This window comes from Mustela lutreola, chromosome 11, assembly GCF_030435805.1.
Source record: "Mustela lutreola isolate mMusLut2 chromosome 11, mMusLut2.pri, whole genome shotgun sequence".
In the NCBI taxonomy this organism is placed as follows: domain Eukaryota; kingdom Metazoa; phylum Chordata; class Mammalia; order Carnivora; family Mustelidae; genus Mustela; species Mustela lutreola.
This window is the reverse complement of record NC_081300.1, coordinates 94,863,062-94,883,812: the sequence shown is the minus strand read 5'-3', so window position 1 is coordinate 94,883,812 and position 20,751 is coordinate 94,863,062. Positions and strand designations below refer to the sequence as shown.

General features: G+C 44.6%; 2 protein-coding genes across 5 annotated transcripts in view; one reads left to right on the top strand and one right to left on the bottom strand.

The window, feature by feature from the left end:
- The window catches only part of P2RX7 (purinergic receptor P2X 7), a 49,528-nt gene extending 45,197 nt beyond the window's left edge, over positions 1-4,331 (bottom strand). The window contains exon 1 of the mRNA XM_059140890.1: positions 4,084-4,331. Within this exon, the coding sequence (XP_058996873.1) occupies positions 4,084-4,208 (125 nt within the window). The 5' untranslated portion in view covers positions 4,209-4,331. The remainder of the gene's footprint in view (positions 1-4,083) is intronic.
- The window catches only part of IFT81 (intraflagellar transport 81), a 196,933-nt gene that overhangs the window by 72,526 nt on the left and 103,656 nt on the right, over positions 1-20,751 (top strand). Inside the window, exon 1 of one of the 4 annotated variants that reach the window (XM_059140886.1) lies at positions 5,804-5,828. The exons of the other annotated variants lie outside the window; for them this stretch is intronic. The gene's annotated coding sequence lies outside the window, so the exon portion shown is untranslated. Of the gene's footprint in view, positions 1-5,803; positions 5,829-20,751 lie in introns of those variants that run through there. 4 annotated transcript variants of the gene reach the window in all.

Sequence of the window (20,751 nt, the reverse complement as noted above, 5' to 3'; positions counted from 1 at the left end):
CGTTACAAGTCTCTCTCATGAGAATCTGTTCTTACATATTGCTTTTAAGAAATCATGTGTCAAGAATATCAGAAAATCACGTCACCTGTTTCATGGAATTGTGATGCATGATCTATGTGTTGGGTCGGGCCCAGGAATGCAGGGGAACAATAGAAATGACCGCTGGGGCCGCCATCTTCCAGTCTCCCTGCCTTCCTTAACCCTTGATTCTCCTGCCAAAGGGGTATACGCCCAGGTCACACCTCCATAGGTAACCCGATACCTATGCAGGAAACAGGAGTATCAGGACCCCCACTCCGTACCCTCCTATCACCAAATACCCTACCATATATGGATGTGAGCCCATGCCCTGCCTTGGCCCGATAAAAGACCTCCACCAACTCCCTTCCAGTGTGACTTCTCCGACTCTGCTTTCCAGAGTTGCGGAATGTTATGCCCCAATAATGGGTCCGTGATTAAAGGAGTGAGACTGATACAAAGTGAAAGTCAAGCGAAAGCTTTATTTCGCACCAAGCACCAAGAATCAAACTGGCTGGCCAGGGCCGTGCCTCTTACAGAGAGGGTGACCCTGCTCTCCTTTAGGGACTGGCTTTTAAGGGCAAAGGCCATGTGGTTGGGCCTGGCCATGAAGAGGTGGCCAATGAAATTGTTTAACACACAGAGAAAACTGCACAATGTTGCTAGGTGACCAATTGAATTACAGTTTCACCTTGGTTAGGATTGGCTCCCAAAGGGCTCCCAAAGGGCAGGGCCCATACTCCTTGGTAGCTAGGGAGACAGTATGCAACCCTCCTCCACCCCCCCCACCCTCACCCCCGCACTGATCGGATGTCTCCACCTGGCCTGACCCATCCTTGCATCTGAGCTTTGTTACCTGAGGCTGGTTTCCCCGGGACTTGTTTTTAAGTAAGTCCCCTGGGGGAAGGGGAGCAGGGACAGTTTAAGGGTTAAACAACAAGGTTATTGTTTAACCTCAATGGAATCCTCTGGCTAAAATATAAATATATAAAATAGGTCCTTACATGGAACCTCGACCAAAGGTACCCACCTCCTCCTGGCCTGACTTTCCTGGCTCCCCTTCTCCTGAGCCCTGAAACTTCACCGGAGAGTGCCTTTAATAAATCTTGCCTTGCACACACCTTGCCTGGTGTTGTGTTTACCTCGCCTGCGAAACTTTACACTATGTACTGGTGCATAAAGGAGCATTTCCTAACTATGCTCCTTGTCTTCAGTTCCATGATATCTGGCTTAAGTAACATGTCTTATTTTAGAATTTAACATATGTGTTTATTATTTAGTGTTTGTCACATAGTAAACATATGCATCAAATTGCAATAATCCTAGTAATATTATTAATAATAAGAATTAACACTTGGTGAGGGCTTGCCATACACCAGGTATTTTTAAAACAACTTTACATTTAGTAACTCATTTAATCCTTACAACAACCTTTGTCCCCATTTTACAGATGAGAAAACCAAGGCTCAAAGCAGTGGAGGATTATGGAATCCACCTTTCCAGACCTCAGATCCTGGGTGTGGGCTTTGACAGTCAAAGGAGACAGTGCATATGAAAGTGCCTATTCTATACAAAAAGATTATTTTTTAATTCTTTTTTTACTCAAGTATAATTAGTAGTTTTATATTAGTTTCAGGTGTATGATATAATGATTCAACAATTCTATGTATTTCTCAGTGCTCATCAAGATAAGTATACTTTTAATCTCTTTTATCTGTCTTACCCATCTTTCTACTTCTCTCCCTTTTGGCAGCCACCAGTTAATTCTCTGTATTTAAGTCTGGTTTTTTGTTTACATCCTTTTTTTCTTTGTTCATTTGTTTTGTTTCTTAAATTCCATGCATGAGTGAAATTTAACTGACTGACTTACTTCACTTATTTCACTTAGGCCCATCCATGGTGTTGCAAATGGCAAGATTTCAGTCTTTTCTATGACTGAGCAAAATTCCATTATATATCTCCTACATCTTCTTCTTCTTTTTTTTTTTTTTTAAGATTTTATTTATTTATTTGACAGGCAGAGATCGCAAGTAGGCAAAGAGGCAGGCAGAGAAAGAGAGGGAAGCAGGCTTCCCACTGAGCAAAGAGCCTGATGCGGGCTTGATCCCACAACTCTGGGATCATGACCTGAGCTGAAGGCAGAGGCTTAACCCACTGAGTCACCCAGGTGCCCCCTCCTACATCTTCTTTATCATTCCTTTTCAGTGGACACTTGGGTTGCTTCTGCATCTTGGCTATTGTAAATAATGCTGCAATAAATGTAGAGATGCACTTATATTTTCCAAGTAGTATTTTCATTTTCTTCAGGTAAATACCCAGTAGTGAAATTACTGGATTCTATGGTAATTCTATTTTTTTAAGTCAAAATGATTATTTTTAAAGATAGCTGCTATTTGTAGAACTCTTACCCTATGCCAGACATGGAGAAGTGTTTGCCATGCCTTTTCTTATTTAATTATGACGATTCCATTAACAGATGCAGAAAGGGAGGCTCAGCGGGTAAGTGACCTGGCCAAGGAAACTAAGCCAGGGTTATAAAATGGGTTGCTCTAACCCTTAGCCAGTAAACTACACTGTCTGACCTTAGCGATGCAAGTTCTCACCACCATCACCATCATCATCACAAAGAGCAATGGGGCATTAGCCAGTAAGGAACTGTGAATTAAAACCACAATGAGAACCACTCAGTAGGATGCCCATAATCCAAAAAACCAACAAGAGCTACTGTTTGGTAAGGATGTGGAGAAATTGGAACATACATTGCTGGTGAGAATAGGAAATGGTGCAGCCGTTCCAAAAACGGGTGGTTACTTAAAATGTTGAAAATAAATTTACTGAATGATCTTTCAGTTTCACTTCTAGGTGCAATACCCAAGAAAACTGAAAACATGTTCATGCCAACAGGCATACACCCGTATTCATAGCAGCATTGTCCATTATCCATAATAGCCCCAAACTGGAAACAACCCAAATGTCCACCCCCTCCAATAAAGGTCCATCCAGACAAGGGAATATTACTTGGCCATACAGAGGAAGGAAGTAGAGATACATGTTTCAACATGAGTGCACCTTGCAAACATGATGCAGAGTCAAAGAAGCTAGACAGAAAGGACCACATAGTGCACAATTCCATTTCTATAACATGTCCAGAATAGTCCAGTCCCAGAGACAGGGTGAATCAGTGGGTCACCAGAGCTACAGGGGAGCAGAAGGATTGGGAGTGATGGCTCAGGGCTATGGAGTTTATTTTTGAGGTGATGAAAATATTCTAGACTTCATTGTGCTGATGGTTGCACAAGTCTGAATATACTAAAACCCACTAAATTGTACCCTTCATTTATTTTTATGAAGATTTATTTATTTATCTGAGAAAGAGATCAAGTTCGCCAACAGGAGTAGGGACAAAGGGAGAAGGAGAGCGTAGAGCTGATAAGCCTAGAGCTGATGTGGAGCTCAGTCCCACAACCTTGAGATCATGACCCGAGCCAAAATCAAGAGCTGGACACTCATCCGACTCAGCCACCCAGCCTCCCCTAATCTTTTCCCCTTAAATGAGTGAGTTGTGTAGTCTGTGAATTATATCTCAATAAGCTGTTAAGAAACAGACACGAAAAAGAGCAAGAGGGGGCCTTCTGACACTAGAGAGGACAAGTTACATTGACAAGTCTGGTCCTATTCCTCCCCTCAGCAGTGATGACTCAGACAGATGCCAGGATTATCACCAGGTAGGCCCTGAATCCTTGCCTCCTCCCTTGGAATCCAGGGTGTTGCCCTGTTTCCTACTTTCCCCAGGCATGCCTTGCCCAGCTTACCCTGGCAGGCCTGGGGTAAAACCCAAAGTGTGGCTTTGTCTCTTGTGGCTTCTTTCGGCAGCAAACTGGCACTGTTTCCTCCCGCCTGCAGCTGCTTCCCCACTACCCCAACCCCCTCCGGCCCCAGCTTGTTATGAGGGAAAAAGATTTAAAACCATGAGGAATTCAGGATGTGCACCAGAAGCTGCACCTTGGGGACTTTTGGGCTGTCAACCGCTGCAGACGTTTGGGGTCATCCCCACACCGCACTCACCAGATGTAAGAAAAGACCAGCATGTGCAGGATCCACTTAATGCTTCCATAATTCACGCTCTGGATCCGGAGGACTTTGTTTGTCTCATACTGGAAAATGCATTTCCAGTTGCAGCAGGCTGACATGGTGAGAGGCTCACTCTCCACCAGGGTCTGGACAAGGGCTCAACGCCCCCAGACCAGCCACAGCAGATCCACCAGTAACAGGAAAATGAGACTCCCTGATTCTTAGCCGCAGCCTTTAAGTTTGAGTTCCTCCAGTGACGGCAGAGTGGGGGCGGGCCCTGGCAGCTGCCCCAGATGTGGCTGGGGATAAACAAGAGAAGCAAAGTCCTACAAGCCTGGCTGGCAGATGACCCTGCTCCAGCCGGCCTCCCCCAGATGCCTGCACAAAGATGGTGTTCAAAGGAAGGGCATTTTTAGCATTCCCCCTTATCCCCTTTTCCCTTTCACTGTTTTGGACTCCTTTCAGTTGGGGGAGAGGGGCAGGCCTTCAAATGTCAGGAGACCCAGTGCTTCCATTGTGCCTTAGTGAAGGGCCTAGATCTTTCTGTTGCCTCAAGGCCTACTCATAGACTGACTGATGATTTTTACAACCCTTTTGTTCAACCCCAGATGTCTATGAATGCAGGGTGAATGAAGGTCTTCCTCTTCTCCCTCTCCACATTTCCTCCACAGCACTCTGGTTTGTAGGTGATGGGGGGGAATCAGAATTGCTGGGGCCGGGGCGGGGAAGGACTTTATTTCTGTGCTGGATATTTCCTGCGTGACCGTTGAGATCTGTTGAGATCTGCTCTCTGCCCTGCCCCCATTTATGCCCAGGACCTAGGCCAATCAGCCTAAGACCGTCAGAAACAAACTTGCCAATCAGCAAAATTAGGTTTACTGACTATTTCAGTGAGAAAGAGCTCGTGCCAGAGGAACTACCATCAAAGGGACAGAGTTAGGGTAGGGTTATGGGCGATGGTGGAGTCTTGATTAAATTTGAAAGCAGATTTTGATAAGCTCAAAACAGCAGGTTTGTATAAAACAGTCAACCTCAGATCTGGATTGCAACGTGGACCCAGGGCTCTGCTTCCTTGTCAGTGATAAAGCTAAGACAGCTGTTGAACGTTATGCCTAGAAACCCTTTATCTGAAGCTCTGGTCCAAAGGTGCAAATTGAGGCCACTTCTGTGTGGCAAAAGTGGAATATTTCATTCTTACTGAGGCAATTTCCAATAGCAGATTTTCTGATAGTCTTTGAATTTAGAGGATGACGTTTCTCAAGAAGAAAGCAACAGAGAGAGGCACCTGAGTGGTTCAGTTGGTTGGGCGTATGTCTTCAACTCAGGTCATGATCCTGGGGTTCTGGGATCGAGCCCTGCATTGGGCTCCCTGCTCAGCCCGAAGCCTGCTTCTCCTTCTGCCTGCTGCTCCCCCTGCTTGCACACTCTCTCTCTCTCTCACTCTCGTTCTATTTCAAATAAGCAAATAAATAAAATCTTAAAAGGAAAAAAAGGAAAGCAGCAATGACAAAAAAGATGAGGGAAAGTAGTATTATCATTTTACAGATACAGTGAAATACTGTTTCCTATTATTTTTGTAGCTGTCTTTATCCATTTCTGCTCTTCCAACCTGTTAAGTGGCCAAGGTATTTTTACTTTTGCAGTCCGACTTAAATTTCACTTTCTCACTCAGGTGAACGGTTTCAGGAGCTACCTTACCTCCTGGCTGTCAGTTCGGGATGCCGGAGAGCAGGAGGAAGGTGAGATTGAACACACATGTTCTTGGCCCTTCTCGCAAGTGCACATGGCAGGGCTCCTGGCCTTTCTGCTGAACTCATACACTCATCCCTCTTGCTCTTCCCTCTGCTTCCTCAGCCTTCTGTCTACTATTTCTCCCACCACCGCTTCCCGGATACTGTTCTTAATAAGCTTACCAGTGAGTTCTCAGTTGCCATATTTATTTATTTATTTATTTATTTATTTTTATTTTTTATTTTTTTTTAAGATTTTATTTATTTATTTGACAGAGAGAGATCACAAGTAGGCAGAGAGGCAGACAGAGAGAGAGGAGGAAGCAGGCTCCCCGCTGAGCAGAGAGCCCGATGCGGGACTCGATCCCAGGACCCTGAGATCATGACCTGAGCCGAAGGCAGCGGTCTAACCCACTGAGCCACCCAGGCGCCCCTCAGTTGCCATATTTAGTGATAGCTTTTATTTTTTATTCTTTTTGACCTTTTGGACCAACACCATGTATCACCTCTTGAGCAGTTTCTTCCCTTGATTTCCGTGACTCCCCTGGGTCCCTTCTTCTAGTTTCTCATCTTTTTTCAAAAAAGATTTTATTTATTTATTTATTTCAGAGAAGGAGACAGAGCATGTGCTCGAGAGAGTGCACGAGTTAGAGGAAGGGCAGAGGGAGAAGCAGGCTCCCCACTGAGCAGGGAGCCCAGCGGTCCCAAGGCTGGATCCCAGGACCCTGGGATCATGACCTGAGCCGAAGGCAGATGCTTACCTGACTGAGCCACCCAGGCACCCCTAGTTTCTCATCTTTACCTCTGTGACTCTTTGTCTTATCTTTCTATGACTCTTCTCCTTTTATATGTCAGTTCTAGTAAATTCTGTCTCCGCATTTTTTATATTTCTGTAAGTCATGACAAGACAGGTTACGTTGCAATAACAAACAGCCACCAAATCATGGCTTAAGAACCACAGATCACCCTAGGGGCTCTGATTATCCTAGTCTCTCAGAAAACAAAACTAATGGAACAGCCACTATCCTGAACTCTTGAATGAGAAATCTGGCAGGTCTTACAGCGGCAGTTAAATACTCTGAACTTGGGGCACCTGGGTGGCTCAGTTGGTTAAACGTTTGACTTTTGGTTTCAGCCCAGGTCATGATCTCAAGGTCCTGGGGTAGAGCCCTGCGTGGGGCTCTGTGCTCAACCAGGAGTCGGCTGGAGATTCTATCCCTCTCTCTCTTCCTCTGCTCCTCCCCCCACCCCTCATGTGCACACGCATGTACTTGTGGACTCTCTCTTTTTAAAATAAATAAATAAATCCTTTAAAAAAAAAGATTTTGTTAATTTATTTGTTAGACAGAGAACACAGCAAGGGAAGCTGTAGGCAGAGGGAGAAGTAGGCTCACTGCTAAGCAGGGAGTCCGATGTGGGACCTAATCCCAGGACTTGAGCTGAAGGCAGACACTTGACCTACTGAGCCACCCAGGTATCCCTAAATAAATAAAACTTAATAGAAAATACTCTGTTAACCATTTATATGTCTTCTTTGCAGAATTGTCTGTTCATGCCTTCTGCCCATTTTTTGTCTTGATTATTTGTTTTTTGGGATGTTGAGTTTGAGAAGTTCTTTATAGATCTTAGTTACCAGCCCTTTATCTGTAATATCATTTGCGAATATCTTATCCCATTCCATTGGTTGCCTTTCAGTTTTGTTGACTGTTTCCTTTGCTATGCAGAAACTTTTTATCTTGATGAAGTCCCAACAGTTCATTTTTGCTTGTTTCCCTTGCCTTTGGAGATGTATCATGAAAGAAGTTGTTGTGGCTGATGTCAAAGAGGTTACTTCCTGTGTTCTCCTCTAGGATTTTAATAGATTCCTATCTCACATTGAGGTCTTTCATTCATTTTGAGTTTATCTTTGTGTGGTGTAAGACTGGTGATCTGTATTAAGGATGGCATGTGTTGTAATGAGTATTGAGTGTTATATGCAAATAATGATTCATGGAACGCTGCATCAAAAGCCAATGATGAACTGTATGGTGACTAACATAGCATAAAAAAAAAATACTCTGATCTAGAAATGGTACACTCTCTTTTGCCTCCAACTTATTGGTGAGAACTAGTCACTTGGCCCCATCTAACCACCAGGGAGCCTGGAAATGCAGTCTCACCATATATCCCTCTCTGTGCCCAGAAACAGAAGAAGCAGACATATTTGGTAAATAGCACTAGTAACTTTTGCATTCTTTCCCTGGGAAATTTCATCCACACACATTCTTTTAAAGAATCACCAAATGCTGAAGGAAAAGGGGATGGAAATAGGGGTACATGTGTATATCATGTGTTTAACTACACATGGAGTATAGCTGGAAATAGGCCTACCACATAATCTGGGGACCCAGTGCGAAATGAATATGTGGGGTCTCTCATTCAAAATTAAGAAATTCAAGATGGCAACAGCAAAGCATTAAATCAAGCTCAGGTCCCTTCTACACGTGGGTCCTTATGTAACTGCATGGGTCCCATGTCCATGAAGCTGGCTGTTTCTGGAAGGATGTATAAGATGGCCTCTGGGAAGGGAACAGGGGGATTTGTCAGTGTTTGTCAAGCAACTTATTTATCACCTTTCTATGAAGTTTTTCTATCATACTCACGCATTACTTTTTTAAAATCAGTGGTAGATTTAAAAAATCTGTATCTTCAGACCAAATCTGCCCTCTGAGCTCCATACCTGTATAGTCTGTGAACCTCCAGACCTAAAAATCCCATAGATATTTAAAAATCACATCTTCAGGATGGCGTACTTCCCCACAAAATAATAGTGCATTTAGGGACTGATTCGAGGGAGAGAGTAGAGACACGATGTGGACTACTTTTCCTTTAAGATCAGCTTGAGGGTGATTTTTAATAGGAGGTGTAGTTGTCAAGGGAAGATTGGGGGAAGGGATAGCTAAGATGGAAATATTTGAGTCATTCAAAGTGGAATGTCAGGAATAGTGCTTCCTGTTTCTTTGTTAAGTAGGGAGTCAGGTCATGAATACAATTGGTCTTGGGGACTTAGGTGAATTTCTCTTCTAAGGAGTGTGTGTGTGTGTGTTTCTGGTTACAGGTCAGAAAATCAAGTGACTTTCTTTAGCAGAAATGGTAGTTTTTTGAGGAAACACTGTTGGCTTACAGAACTCAAGTGCAGGAAACACGATAAGAACTTATTTACAGGAAAACTAAAATGTCCTGCTCTGAGGTGGCTCTTTCGGTTTGTTTGAAGCTGCGTTGTCCCGCCTCTGTCTGTCTCTCTCCAGCCACTGTGCATTTTCCTAAACACAGGACTTCTCTGCTCCTCTGGGGGCATGTCACCAAACAAGGCCATCATGGCATCCACATTAGGTGGCCACAGTTCACATCAGACCCCAGACCAACTGCTTAATTCCAGAGTCCCAGAGGAGTGAATCTGATTGGCTTAGTTCTCTGTCTCTGGCCCAGTCACCTAAGGCTGTGGGCAGGGTCACAGAAGAAACCTGGGGTCAGGGGCCTACTGGGGAGGAAGGGGTGGAAGGAGGTGAAAGGGGGTCGAGGAGGAGGGGGAAGGGGTGAAGGGCGACGAGAGGGAAGGAAGGAAGGAAGGAAAGTAAGGAGGGGGAGAAAGAAGTATGACTCTCCGAGAGTAGCGGCTCCTAGGCTGGGAGACTCCGATTCAATAATCTGCTCCTCAGGTGGGACAACCCTGAGGCGGTCTAGGCAGTTTCCCAGAGGTCCCTGGTGGGATTGAGTCCCAGATGCCTACGGCAGTGACCTGCTCTTCAATACTTGCTGTATTGGCTGTCTTCCCTCCCTGTCTCACTTCCCCACTGCCCTTCCTGGCCTCACCTCCCAAATGAACTACGTGTCCCTGAATCCTTGCTTCAGGGCCCACTTTGGGGAAGCTCAGTCTCTTTCAACCTCCGGTGGCTACTTGCTGTTAAGGAGTCAGGAATTTACCCCAAGAGCAATCGGTGGGTCTGTACGCAGAGTGGTGGCATGACCTCATTTACACTTCAGTAAAATCACTCTGGCTGCACCACGGAAAGTCGATAGAAGGGGCATGAGTGGAGGCAGGGAGGGGATCTGCCCAGGGAGTGGGTATAGTGACATGGAGGGGGACTGAGGGTGGATCTCCGAAGGATCCAACACAAAGGGGACTAAGAGGCATCAAGGAAGGAGAGGAAAATGCAGAAAGAGTGTGTGCCTAGGAGCCAAAGGAAAAACGGTTCCAGAATAAACCAGTGACAACAGGAAATAGTAAGAGGGATATAAAGCTGTGTGAGTCAAGGCCCCTGGTGAGGAAACTGACAGAGAAGCTAATGGAGCGGATGGAGTCAAGTACTGAATGCAAATGGAGTAGGTGCGAACTTAGCAAATGACAGAAGCATTTAAAATCAATGGAGAGAAAGTACTCCAAATGTGCTCTCAGAGCAACTGGCTAGACATTTAGAGGAGGTTGGTGGAGGCAGGAGGGTGTGGTATTCTCACTTCCTAGATTTCAAAAGATGTGTAACTGTTTGAAATGTGATAGAATGATCAAAAGAAAGCAAAATCAGCTACACAAAGGGACGTGCAAGTCAATGTTCTGTTTGTGTTCGTGGTGTGCACATTTTGCATTTTGGTAGAGAATCCAAACAAAGATAACTGGATGCCCCCTCTTCTTTAAAAAAAAAAAAAAAAAAAAAAAAAAAAAAAAGATTGATTTATTTATTTTAGGAGCGAGAGAGAAAGAGGGGAGGGCCTGTGTGTGGGAGGAGCAGAGGAAGAGAATCTCAAGCAGACTTTTGGCTGAGTGAGGAGCCTGCCACAGCAGGGTCAGTCTCATGACCTTGAGATCATGACGTGAGCTGAAACCAAGAGTTGGTTCCTCAGCCAACTAAGCCACCCAGGTGTGCCTGGATGCCCTTTGAAATAACTCAGCTGACACCACACTTTCTCCGGGCTGCTGGTTGGTTCTTCCTTCAAACTCTGTGTCGGTGTCAATATCACTGTGAATTTTCAGTAAAGGTACAATGATAGGAGACTCATACCCCCCTTCAGGAGTACAATATTTGAGCCAGGAAGTCACTGTGGTTTCTTTCAGCAACTGGAGCTATAAAATAAAGTATGTCAAGTGATTTCCCCCCTCTGTATTTCTCCATGGCTGTTTCTCGTGAACATGCCTTTCTGGTCCTCTCTCCCTTCCCTCTCATCCTTTAATTCAGAATTCTTATAATAAATTGCTCAAGAGACTGCTGCTTAGGGCTGTCACAGAGTCAGGAGAGAGTCCAGTGCCCTGGTATTCAAAACAGTTTTTCTTTGAATTACACTAACCAGTGCTGCCTAACTAACCACATGTGGCCATTGAAATTTAAGTTAATTAAAATTGAACGGATGGGGCGCCTGGGTGGCCCAGTGGGTTAAAGCCTCTGCCTTCGGCTCAGGTCATGATCCCAGGGTCCTGGGATGGAGCCCTGCATCAGGTTCTCTGCTCAGCAGGGAGCCTCTTTCCTCCTCTCTCTCTGCCTACTTGTGATCTCTGTCTGTCAAATAAATAAATAAAAATCTTTAAAAAAAATCGAATGGAATTTAAAATTCAGTTCTTCATTTGTACTCACCATATTTCACGTGCTCAATAGCCACATATGGCTTATACTGTTAGGGCCAATTTAACATTAAAACCTGTTAAACCCCTAGGGCCTACCTGGGCCTACTTAGCCATAGTGACTCCATGTTGCCTAGGTAGCCATTTTGTTGTTTAATAAATTCCTCAGCAGTTACTGATATTGGTTCCGGGTAACCGTTGCTAAAACACACACCTAAAATAAGGCCAGACAGGTAAAAGACATCCAATCAGCCAAAGCCATATACGTAGAGGTCTGCGGTTGTGCCCTATTAAAACTAGCCTGTAAGACTAAGGGGTATCGCTCTCTTCGGAGGCGGCCCTGGCCAGTCAGTCTGACTTCTAATGCTTGGCATAGAATAAGGCTTTGCATAACTTTCACTTTATCTCAGTCTCGTTCCTTTGATAACGGACCCAACAATACTATGTTAGACAGTGAAGATATGTACACCATTGTACACCATTGTAGAAAGTTCTATTGAACAGCCCTGCTGACTAAATCTGTGGGGTAGAAGAAAAGGTGAATACAGTAGCAGCTAAATGAGGAAGGTAAGGGCTGGTCCAGTCAGATGGCATCCATTTTCTGTGTGAAATAAGAGGCAGATGTGCCTGAGGAGAGAGAAAGACAAGGCAGAGGGCTGGGAAGTTCGATGAGAGTGAAGAAGAATCAAAACAGTTGCTATGGTGAACAGGAGAAGAGCCAACAGGAAAAACAGGAATTCCAGTGTGGAATTGAGAATTAAAAACCATGAATTAGTTATTGCAACATCTGTGTGACTGACATAATAGGAGCCTGGGGCCTTCCCACCTACAGGACTCACCTCCCACCTCCACATCTGGGGACCCATCAGGCCTCCCCAGGTGGTTCAAATAGTTTTAGAATTTGTAATCATTGGCATCTACCATGTCTATTTTGGTCTTTTACATTTGTTCCTGAAACAGTGTGAGTGAAGCTACGTCTCTGCCTCTTCTTCCCCCTCAGTCACACTTTCCTGGGGCTCCTCTCTCTTGCCAGCCCCACAACACAGAGCCGAAAGCTTTTCTTTGCCTCCCAACTCAACCCAGGCACTGGGAATGACTGGCTCACTCAATTTGTTCTCGGTAAGTTTGCTCTCTCCTTCTCAGGAATTCTGGATTTCTTTTAATCCCAGAATCTCTCCTTCCCTCTGTTCCATCCAAGCCCAATACACACACCCTCCTTGGAACTTTAAAAATCTATTTCCTGAGCAGGACAGTTGGCCACTTCAGGTAACTGGGTTTTCAACCCTTAACACAGAGGGGATGGGTGGGGAAAACTGGGGATTTCCTTTCAATGGTGGATGACAGAGAAGTGTCTGGAGATTGGAGAGGACAAAGGACCCATTGCTCTCTCTGTCCGTCTTAGCAGAACAAATATGAAAATAGAATAGAAGGAAATATACATTGATCCAGGGATGAGCTTTTTTTTTTTTTTTTTTTTTTTTTAAAGATTTTATTTATTTATTTGACAGAGAGAAATCACAAGTAGGCAGAGAGGCAGGCAGAGAGAGAGAGGAGGAAGCAGGCTCCCCGCTGAGCAGAGAGCCCGACGCGGGACTCGATCCCAGGACCCTGAGATCATGACCTGAGCCGAAGGCAGCGGCTTAACCCACTGAGCCACCCAGGCGCCCCAGGGATGAGCTTTTGCTGGAAGTTGAGAATTACGTTATTAAAGGAGATTTTTTTCTGAAGGTAACAGAATACCAGACTCAAACTGGCCTAAATATAAAGGAAGTTATTTTCTCATATATAGGGAGGGAAAATTTTAGAAGGAGTTGACTTAGTGGCTTGAAAACATGACCAAGGATCCAGGTTCTTTTTTTTTTTTTTTTTTTTTTTTTTTTAAGATTTTATTTATTTATCAGAGAGAGAGCGGGGGGGTGGGTAGCGAGCACAGGCAGACAGAATGGCAGGCAGAGGCAGAGGGAGAAGCAGGCTCCCTGCTGAGCAAGGAGCCCGATGCGGGACTCGATCCCAGGACGCCGGGATCATGACCTGAGCCGAAGGCAGCTGCTTAACCAACTGAGCCACCCAGGTGTCCCAGGACCCAGGTTCTTATTCTGTCTGTCTACACTGTCTTGTTGGTTCATCCTCAGAAAGAAAGATAATAAATTCTTCTGTCTCTTTGATGGGAAAATCTTTCCCCAAGTCCCTTTCTTCTCACCTCACTCTACTCTCTAGTGCTAGAAGTGAATCACACACCTGATCCTCCCCTGGAAAGAGAGCAGAAATGACCATGACCCAGCAGAAATGACCATGGGACCCAACTTGGACCTATCATCTGGGTTGGAGTGGATATTGGGCAGTCACCCATAATGTCTGCCACTCAAGCACTTGCAAGGAAGTGGCTAAAATGAGGACCGGGCAGCTCCTGAGTGGCTCATTTGGTTGAATGTCTGACTCTTGATTTCGGCTCAGGTCATGATCTCGGTATCATGGGACTGAGCCCTGCGTTGGGCTCTTCAGTTGGTAGGGAGTCTGCTGGAAATTCTTTCTCTCCCCCTCCCTGTACTTCTCTACCCCACCCCACTCACAAGTGCTCTTCTCTCTCTCTCAAATGAATAAATCTAGGGGCGCCTGGGTGGCTCAGTGGGTTAAGCCGCTGCCTTCGGCTCAGGTCATGATCTCGGGGTCCCGGGATGGGGTCCCGGGATCGAGTCCCGCACCGGGCTCTCTGCTCAGCAGGGAGACTGCTTCCTCCTCTCTCTCTCTCTCTCTGCCTGCCTCTCTGCCTACTTGTGATCTCTGTCTGTCAAATAAATAAATAAAATCTTTAAAAAATAAAAAAAATTTGGGGCGCCTGGGTGGCTCAGTGGGTTAAGCCGCTGCCTTCGGCTCAGGTCATTATCTCAGGGTCCTGGGATCGAGTCCCGCATCGGGCTCTCTGCTTGGCGGGGAGCCTGCTTCCCTTCCTCTCTCTCTGCCTGCCTCTCTGTCTACTTGTGATCTATCTCTGTCAAATAAATAAATATATAAATCTTTTAAAAAAATAAAAAAATTAAAAAAATTAAAAAGATTAAAAAAATTAAAAAAAATTAAAAAAAAATAATAATAATAAAATGAATAAATCTAAAAATAAAATGAAATGAGGACCAGGAAATTTCTGCTGGATAAGGAAGGAAGTGAAGGAAGGAGGGTCCTGAGAAGGATAAAGTAGAGGGGTCAAGGGATCCTGGAGTTCAAAGAACTGCTAAGCCTGAAATAACTCAGATCAGAGGATACAACCGGTGGCCAGAGAAATGGAAGACTTCAGAGGAAGACTCGTTCCAGGAGAAACTGACGTTCAGGATATGGCCAAAGGATTCCGTGGCTAGAGTAGAGGGAAGGCAAAGTTCAGTGGAATGAGGAGGGACAAGAGCCAAGGGGCCAGGAGGTTGACCAGCTGTTGGGTCATCTTACAAACATTAAAGTCGTCAACACGGTAGGAGGAACTGGGGTGGGGAGGAAGGATGAGTGAGATACCAAAGTCATCTGAGAATAAGGATTGATTGATTGATTGATTGATTAGTAGACATCAGCAATGAAAAGGCATAGAAAGTGGCTCAGCCAGATGCCATGAGACTCCAAGAGTTTACTCAAGACAGACAATCACAGATCTGGAACTAGAGGTTGGGAGTATGGAGGACACCAGGAGAGTGGGGAAAGGATTAACATCCTCTGGGGAGGGCTTCAAGGACTCTTAGTGGGGAGCTGGGTTGTACTTGGGGCAGGAAGTAGAAGGCACTCTGTGTGCTGAGGTCATGACATAAAAAAGAGAAGAGCATGCCCTCCATTCTTCTCTTTCCCCTTCTCACAGGCTGGAATGAAACCCAGAGGTGAGCCATCTTTGACACAGAGTATCAGAAATCATACTCCTCACCCACTATTCAATACAGAAGCAAGTCCAAAATAACTATTTCCAAGTGTCAGTTAATCCCCAAAATTTATCAGTTTTTGAGGATTTAGCAGACATTCAATGGTCCACTCAAAATCGATTCTCTTTTTCTTTATTAACAGTGTTCCCAATTTTGTTCATGTTTCAAACCATCAGGAAAGATAACCCTATACCCAACTCAGAGGTATCATGTTAATCCCATTCTACCTATAGGAGTGGGTACAAAAGCCGATTATGGCCACTGAAACATGAGGTAACGTGTTTTAGGGATCTTCTGAAGAAGGAGGTCATTCCTAAGAGACATGAGAAGAGACAGCCTTTCTAATGTGACATGCTCAGGATGGCAGGGCAAAACAAGGGAAAGAACTTGGCTAGAGCCACTGTAACTACTTTGGAAGCCACCCTACCTGGGACTTTTTTTTTTTTTTAAGATTTTATTTATTTATTTGACAGAGAGAGATCACAAGTAGGCAGAGAGGCTGACAGAGAGAGAGGGGGAAGCAGGCTCCCCGCTGAGCAGAGAGTCCAATGCGGGGCTCGATCCCAGGACCCTCAGATCATGACCTGAGCCGAAGGCAGAGGCTTAACCCACTGAGCCACCCAGGCGCCCCTGGGACTTCTTTTTTAATACATGTTATTTAAGTCATTTTAACTGGGCTTTCTTTAACTCATACCCAAAGCATTCTGATGTAAGAAACATTGTTGGGGAACCCTTGTGAAGTTCACTGGAAGGCTTGCGGACAACATCTCTAAAACCCCCCCGAATAGACAGGGATACAACATACTGGTATCACAGGGAACAGCATCCCTGAAGTCCAGAGATAAACAAGGACCTAAATGCCAAGAGGCAGACATTCCTGGGTGCAGGCAGGTGTCTTAGGTCCATCACGCTGGCAGGCCACCTCCTCCGTCATCTTTTCCTTGGTGTCCTTGCCCTGGCAGCTCATGGTAATGGATCGTGGAATATGCTGTTGGATGTGGCTCAGGTACCTGCTACCTTGTATACCCGAAGCCTCTATTTCCTTCCCTTTCCTCATTCCCTGTGACAGTTCCACCAGCTTCTCTTTAATCCAACCAGCACAAGAGATGCTCTCACTCAAATGATGGATGGGTTGACTATCTCTAACTTTCCACAACCCGAAAACTTTTTTAAAGATTGTGGTAAAATAAATATAGCATAATTTTCTTTATCATTTTAGCCATTTTTTAAAAGATTTTATTTATTTATTCGACAGAGGGAGATCACAAGTAGGCAGAGAGGCAGGCAGAGAGAGAGAGAGAGAGAGAATGAGAGAGGAGGAACAGGCTCCCTGCTGAGCAGAGAGCCCAATGCGGGACTCGATCCCAGGACCCTGAGATCATGACCTGAGCCAAAGGCAGAGGCTTAACCCACTGAGCCACCCAGGCGCCCTCATTTTAGCCATTTTTTAAGTGTACAGTTCAGTGGCATTAAGTACATTCCCATATGTGTGCGTCACTATCATCTGTCTAATACCCTTTCATCACCTCTAACTGAAACTCTGTCCTCATTAAACACTGACCCCCCCATTCTCTCCTCCCAGCCCCTGGAAACCACTTTCTGTCTCCATGAACTGGACTACTCTAGGTCCCTATCTAATTGGGAGTCATACAATATTTGTCCTTTTGTATCTGGCTTATTTCACTCGGCATCATGTCTTTCAGGTTCATCCATATTGTAACATGTGTCAGGATTTCCTTCCTTTTTAAAGCTGAATAATATTCTTATTGTGTGGATAGAACACATTGTGTTTATCCATTTGTTCATGATGGACACTTAGGTTGTTTCCACTTTTTTGGCTCTTGTGAATAATGCAAGTACAAACATGGTTGCACAAATTTATGTTCATATCCCTGTTTTCAGTTCTTTAGAGGAATATAGCCAGAAGTGGAATTGGTAGGTCGTATTCTAATTCTGTGTACTGCTTTAAGCAACCAAGTTTATTTACTTGCTTACTTACTTATTTTAAAAAATAAATTGTTTTTAACCTACCAAGATATCCATGTGATTGACAGCTTCTCCTTTTTAACTCAAAAGCTAACTACAGGGGCACCTGGCTGGCTCAGTTGGTGGAGCTTGAACTCTTGATCTCTGGGTTGCAAATTTGAGCCCCACATTGGTTGTAGAGATTACTAAAAGAATAAAATGTTTTTTTAAAAAGGTGACTATATCACTCATGGAAGGGGAAATGCCTTCTTTGTATTAGTGAGTCACCATCTCTGTCATTAAAGCAGAGATTAAAAACCATTTGTTTAACAGCAGCAAGGCATTCAGATCCAGAGAATAGAGGAGGAAAGGAGAATAGAGTTGTGCTGAGAAGGTGGAAATTTAGGATTTGAAACAAAAAGCAGGAGCAGAGAGATGGGGGAAGACAAAGAGGAGGTGGGGGCCGGCCTGTGGCACGAAGACCCACCAGCGCCATGGGTCCCTAGAGTGATCCAGAATAGAGAATTTCTTCTTGGTTCTGGACTCCCAAGAGGCCTGACCCAATTACAAATTCTCTTCTTGTTTTTTTTTTTTTTTTTTCTTTTGTGAACTCCTGTCTTCCATACTTCTGTCTGAACATGTGCATAGTAAACCTTTGTGTGAATAGAAGGCAAAACCTCTGTCTGTCTCTGTAGTCACACCACTTCTACACCAAACGTGTGGGTTTTCCACACTAACCAGTTCTCCAGCTACAATTCAATTCTGACACGAACTACCTGGAGTTAGTGTAGAGCCCACACGTGAAGGGCTCAGTCCCTTAAGGCTGCCCCACTTCAGATGGCAGTCACAAGCGATGCGTCCCCAGATGACTGACTCAGCTACGAATTGGGGGTTCCTACAACTTCTTCCTTAGGCTTGGTAATTTGCTATAGTGGCTCATAGAACTCAGGAGAACGTGTTTATTAGTTTATTATAAAGGATATAATATAGGATACAGATGAACATCCAGATGAAGATGTACATCTGGCTGGAAGGGTTCTGAGTATAGGAGCTTCTGTAAGTTGGGGTGCACCACTGTCTCAGCATGTGGGGGTATTCACCACCTTGAAGCTCTCCAAACTCCATAGTTCAGGGGTTTTTATGGAGGCTTGATTAGATAGGCATGATTAATTATTAACCTAATCTCTATCTCCTCCTCTTCCCAGAGGATGGGGGCAGGGGTGAAAGTTTTAAGCTCCTAGTCATGGCTTGGACTCTCTGGTAACCCTCCCCCATCCTGAAGCTCCCCAAGAGCCTATCAAAAGTCACCTCACTAGGACAAAAGACCCCTTTTTTACCCAACAAAATTTCAAGGAATTTAGGAGCTCTGTATCAGGAATCAGGGTCAAAGACCAAATATTAAAACAAAAGATGCTCTTAGCACCCTTCTCAGGAAATTACAAGGGTTTTAGGAGCCCCCTGTCAGGAACCAGGAGTAGAGACCAAATATATATTACTGATTATGCCACAGTGACATAGTGTGACTATTTATTCCTCTTTATTCCTCACATTCTAACTTAACTAAAACACAGCCACCTTCTCTTGGCCCTGTCAGACTGATGGTACCTCATGTCAAAGATGTTGACTTGCTTTGACCCCTCATGTTGAGCCAGTTATGTGGCACTCATCAGGATAGTCTCAATCCAGCTCAAGAGCATCAAATTACATGAGGTCAATGGAATGGAGAAGACCTGGGGTCAGGCCACTAGACTGATCCCAGAAGCATGGAGATGGCAATATGAGACAGGATGGGTACAGTGAACAGAAAATGAGGGCTAGAGCCTAGGGGCAGGCCAGAGGCTGAGCTCAGAGTCTCTGGAGACTCTAGAAGGAGGGGGTAGGGAGAGCACCCTAGTTCTGCTCACCTGCTAGAAAAGGGAAGGCATGGTCATGGAGTCCATAATTTGAGGATCTCTATACTATTCCCTGCCCATTCCATTGCTTCTATCAAAATTCTCACTATCCATTTTATCCAGTCAAACCTATTTCCCGTGGTTCTCGCTATTGCTTTTTTTTTTTTTTTTTCCTATACCCACCCCCCCTTTTCCTTATGCCTGGAACAGTCTCCCACTTAGCATCTGCCTGCCCAGTGCCTTGCCTTCCCTTTACAATGCCACCTGCCACTTACTTTCTCTGATTAAGTGGAAGTTGAATAATCATACTTCTATCTTCACAGTATATCATTTAAATCCCAGATGTTCTTGGGGTTGCAATACATGAAAGGTCTCAGACTGATTGATTTTCTTTAAGAGAGTTAATTTATATTATTCATTAACAGCACCGTATCTGATATATAGTAGTGCTCAGTAAATTGCAGCTATTAAGCAATAATGATATATTATTGGGACATCTGGGCGGCTCAGTTGGTTAAACATGTGATTCTTGATTTTGGCTCAGTTCATGATCTCACGGTCATAGGACTGAGCCCTGCATCAGTCTCCATTCTCAATTTAGAGTCTGCTTGGGGTTCTTTCTCTCCCTCTCCCTCTCCCCTGACCCCCACTTGTGTGCATGTGTGCTCTCTCTCTCTCTCTAAAATACAGAAGTAAACAAATAAATAAAATTCGTAAAAATGCTATGTCATTCATAATAGTAACAATACTAAGAAGAGGATGGAGGCTCTGAGAAGACAAAGGCAATTGGTCAGTGGTCTGGCTCGCCTGGGCAGATGCCCATCCTCGTCTCATCAGCCTTGGTTAGGCCTATGAAGGTCTGCTGATTTCAGGTTGAGTTAGGAGGAGTTAGGCATGGCAGAAAAATCCGTTGATCTCTGCTGTAGTTAAATATTTAAATATTGGGTTATTAAACCTCGGCATAGAGTACCCATTGTCCTTGTCTTGATCAGTGTGCCATCTATGTGTGCTCTCATACCATGGTGTGTAACTCTGTATCCAGTGTTGAAGTTATTTCTGAGCATATCTAATGTCTCCTGGTCAGCTGTGAGTTCTTAAAACTAGAGTCTCCTAGGTTCCAGGTACAGCCCAGATGTCTGGGGACTGCTTGGTGAGTGAGTGGATGGATTGTTGGATGGATGGATAATGAAAGAAGGAAGATGATACACATCCCTCCTGAACATCAGCCCTGAAGTAGCAATTTATGCTTCTCCAGGCCCTTCTCACAATTCCATCCCATTCTTTTGTTCAACAAGTATTTACTGAGTACCTACTATGAGTGAGGGTCTGGGAATCCTGCTAAATGTCCCACAATACCTAGATCAACCAACCTCCCATGACAAAGAGTTGTCTAGTCCAAAATGTCCAAAGTGCTGAACTGAGAAACCCTGGTCTATACAGTGTTGGCTTCTAATTCAGCCAAAACTGTGAAATCAAGGACCAGAGGAAAAGGCGCATAGCAGGTGCTCAGCGAATGTTTGTTCACATTCACATGAGTGAATGAATGATAACTTTCAGTTGTAATTTGGCTGAGTTCCTGGTACAGGGCTGTGTCC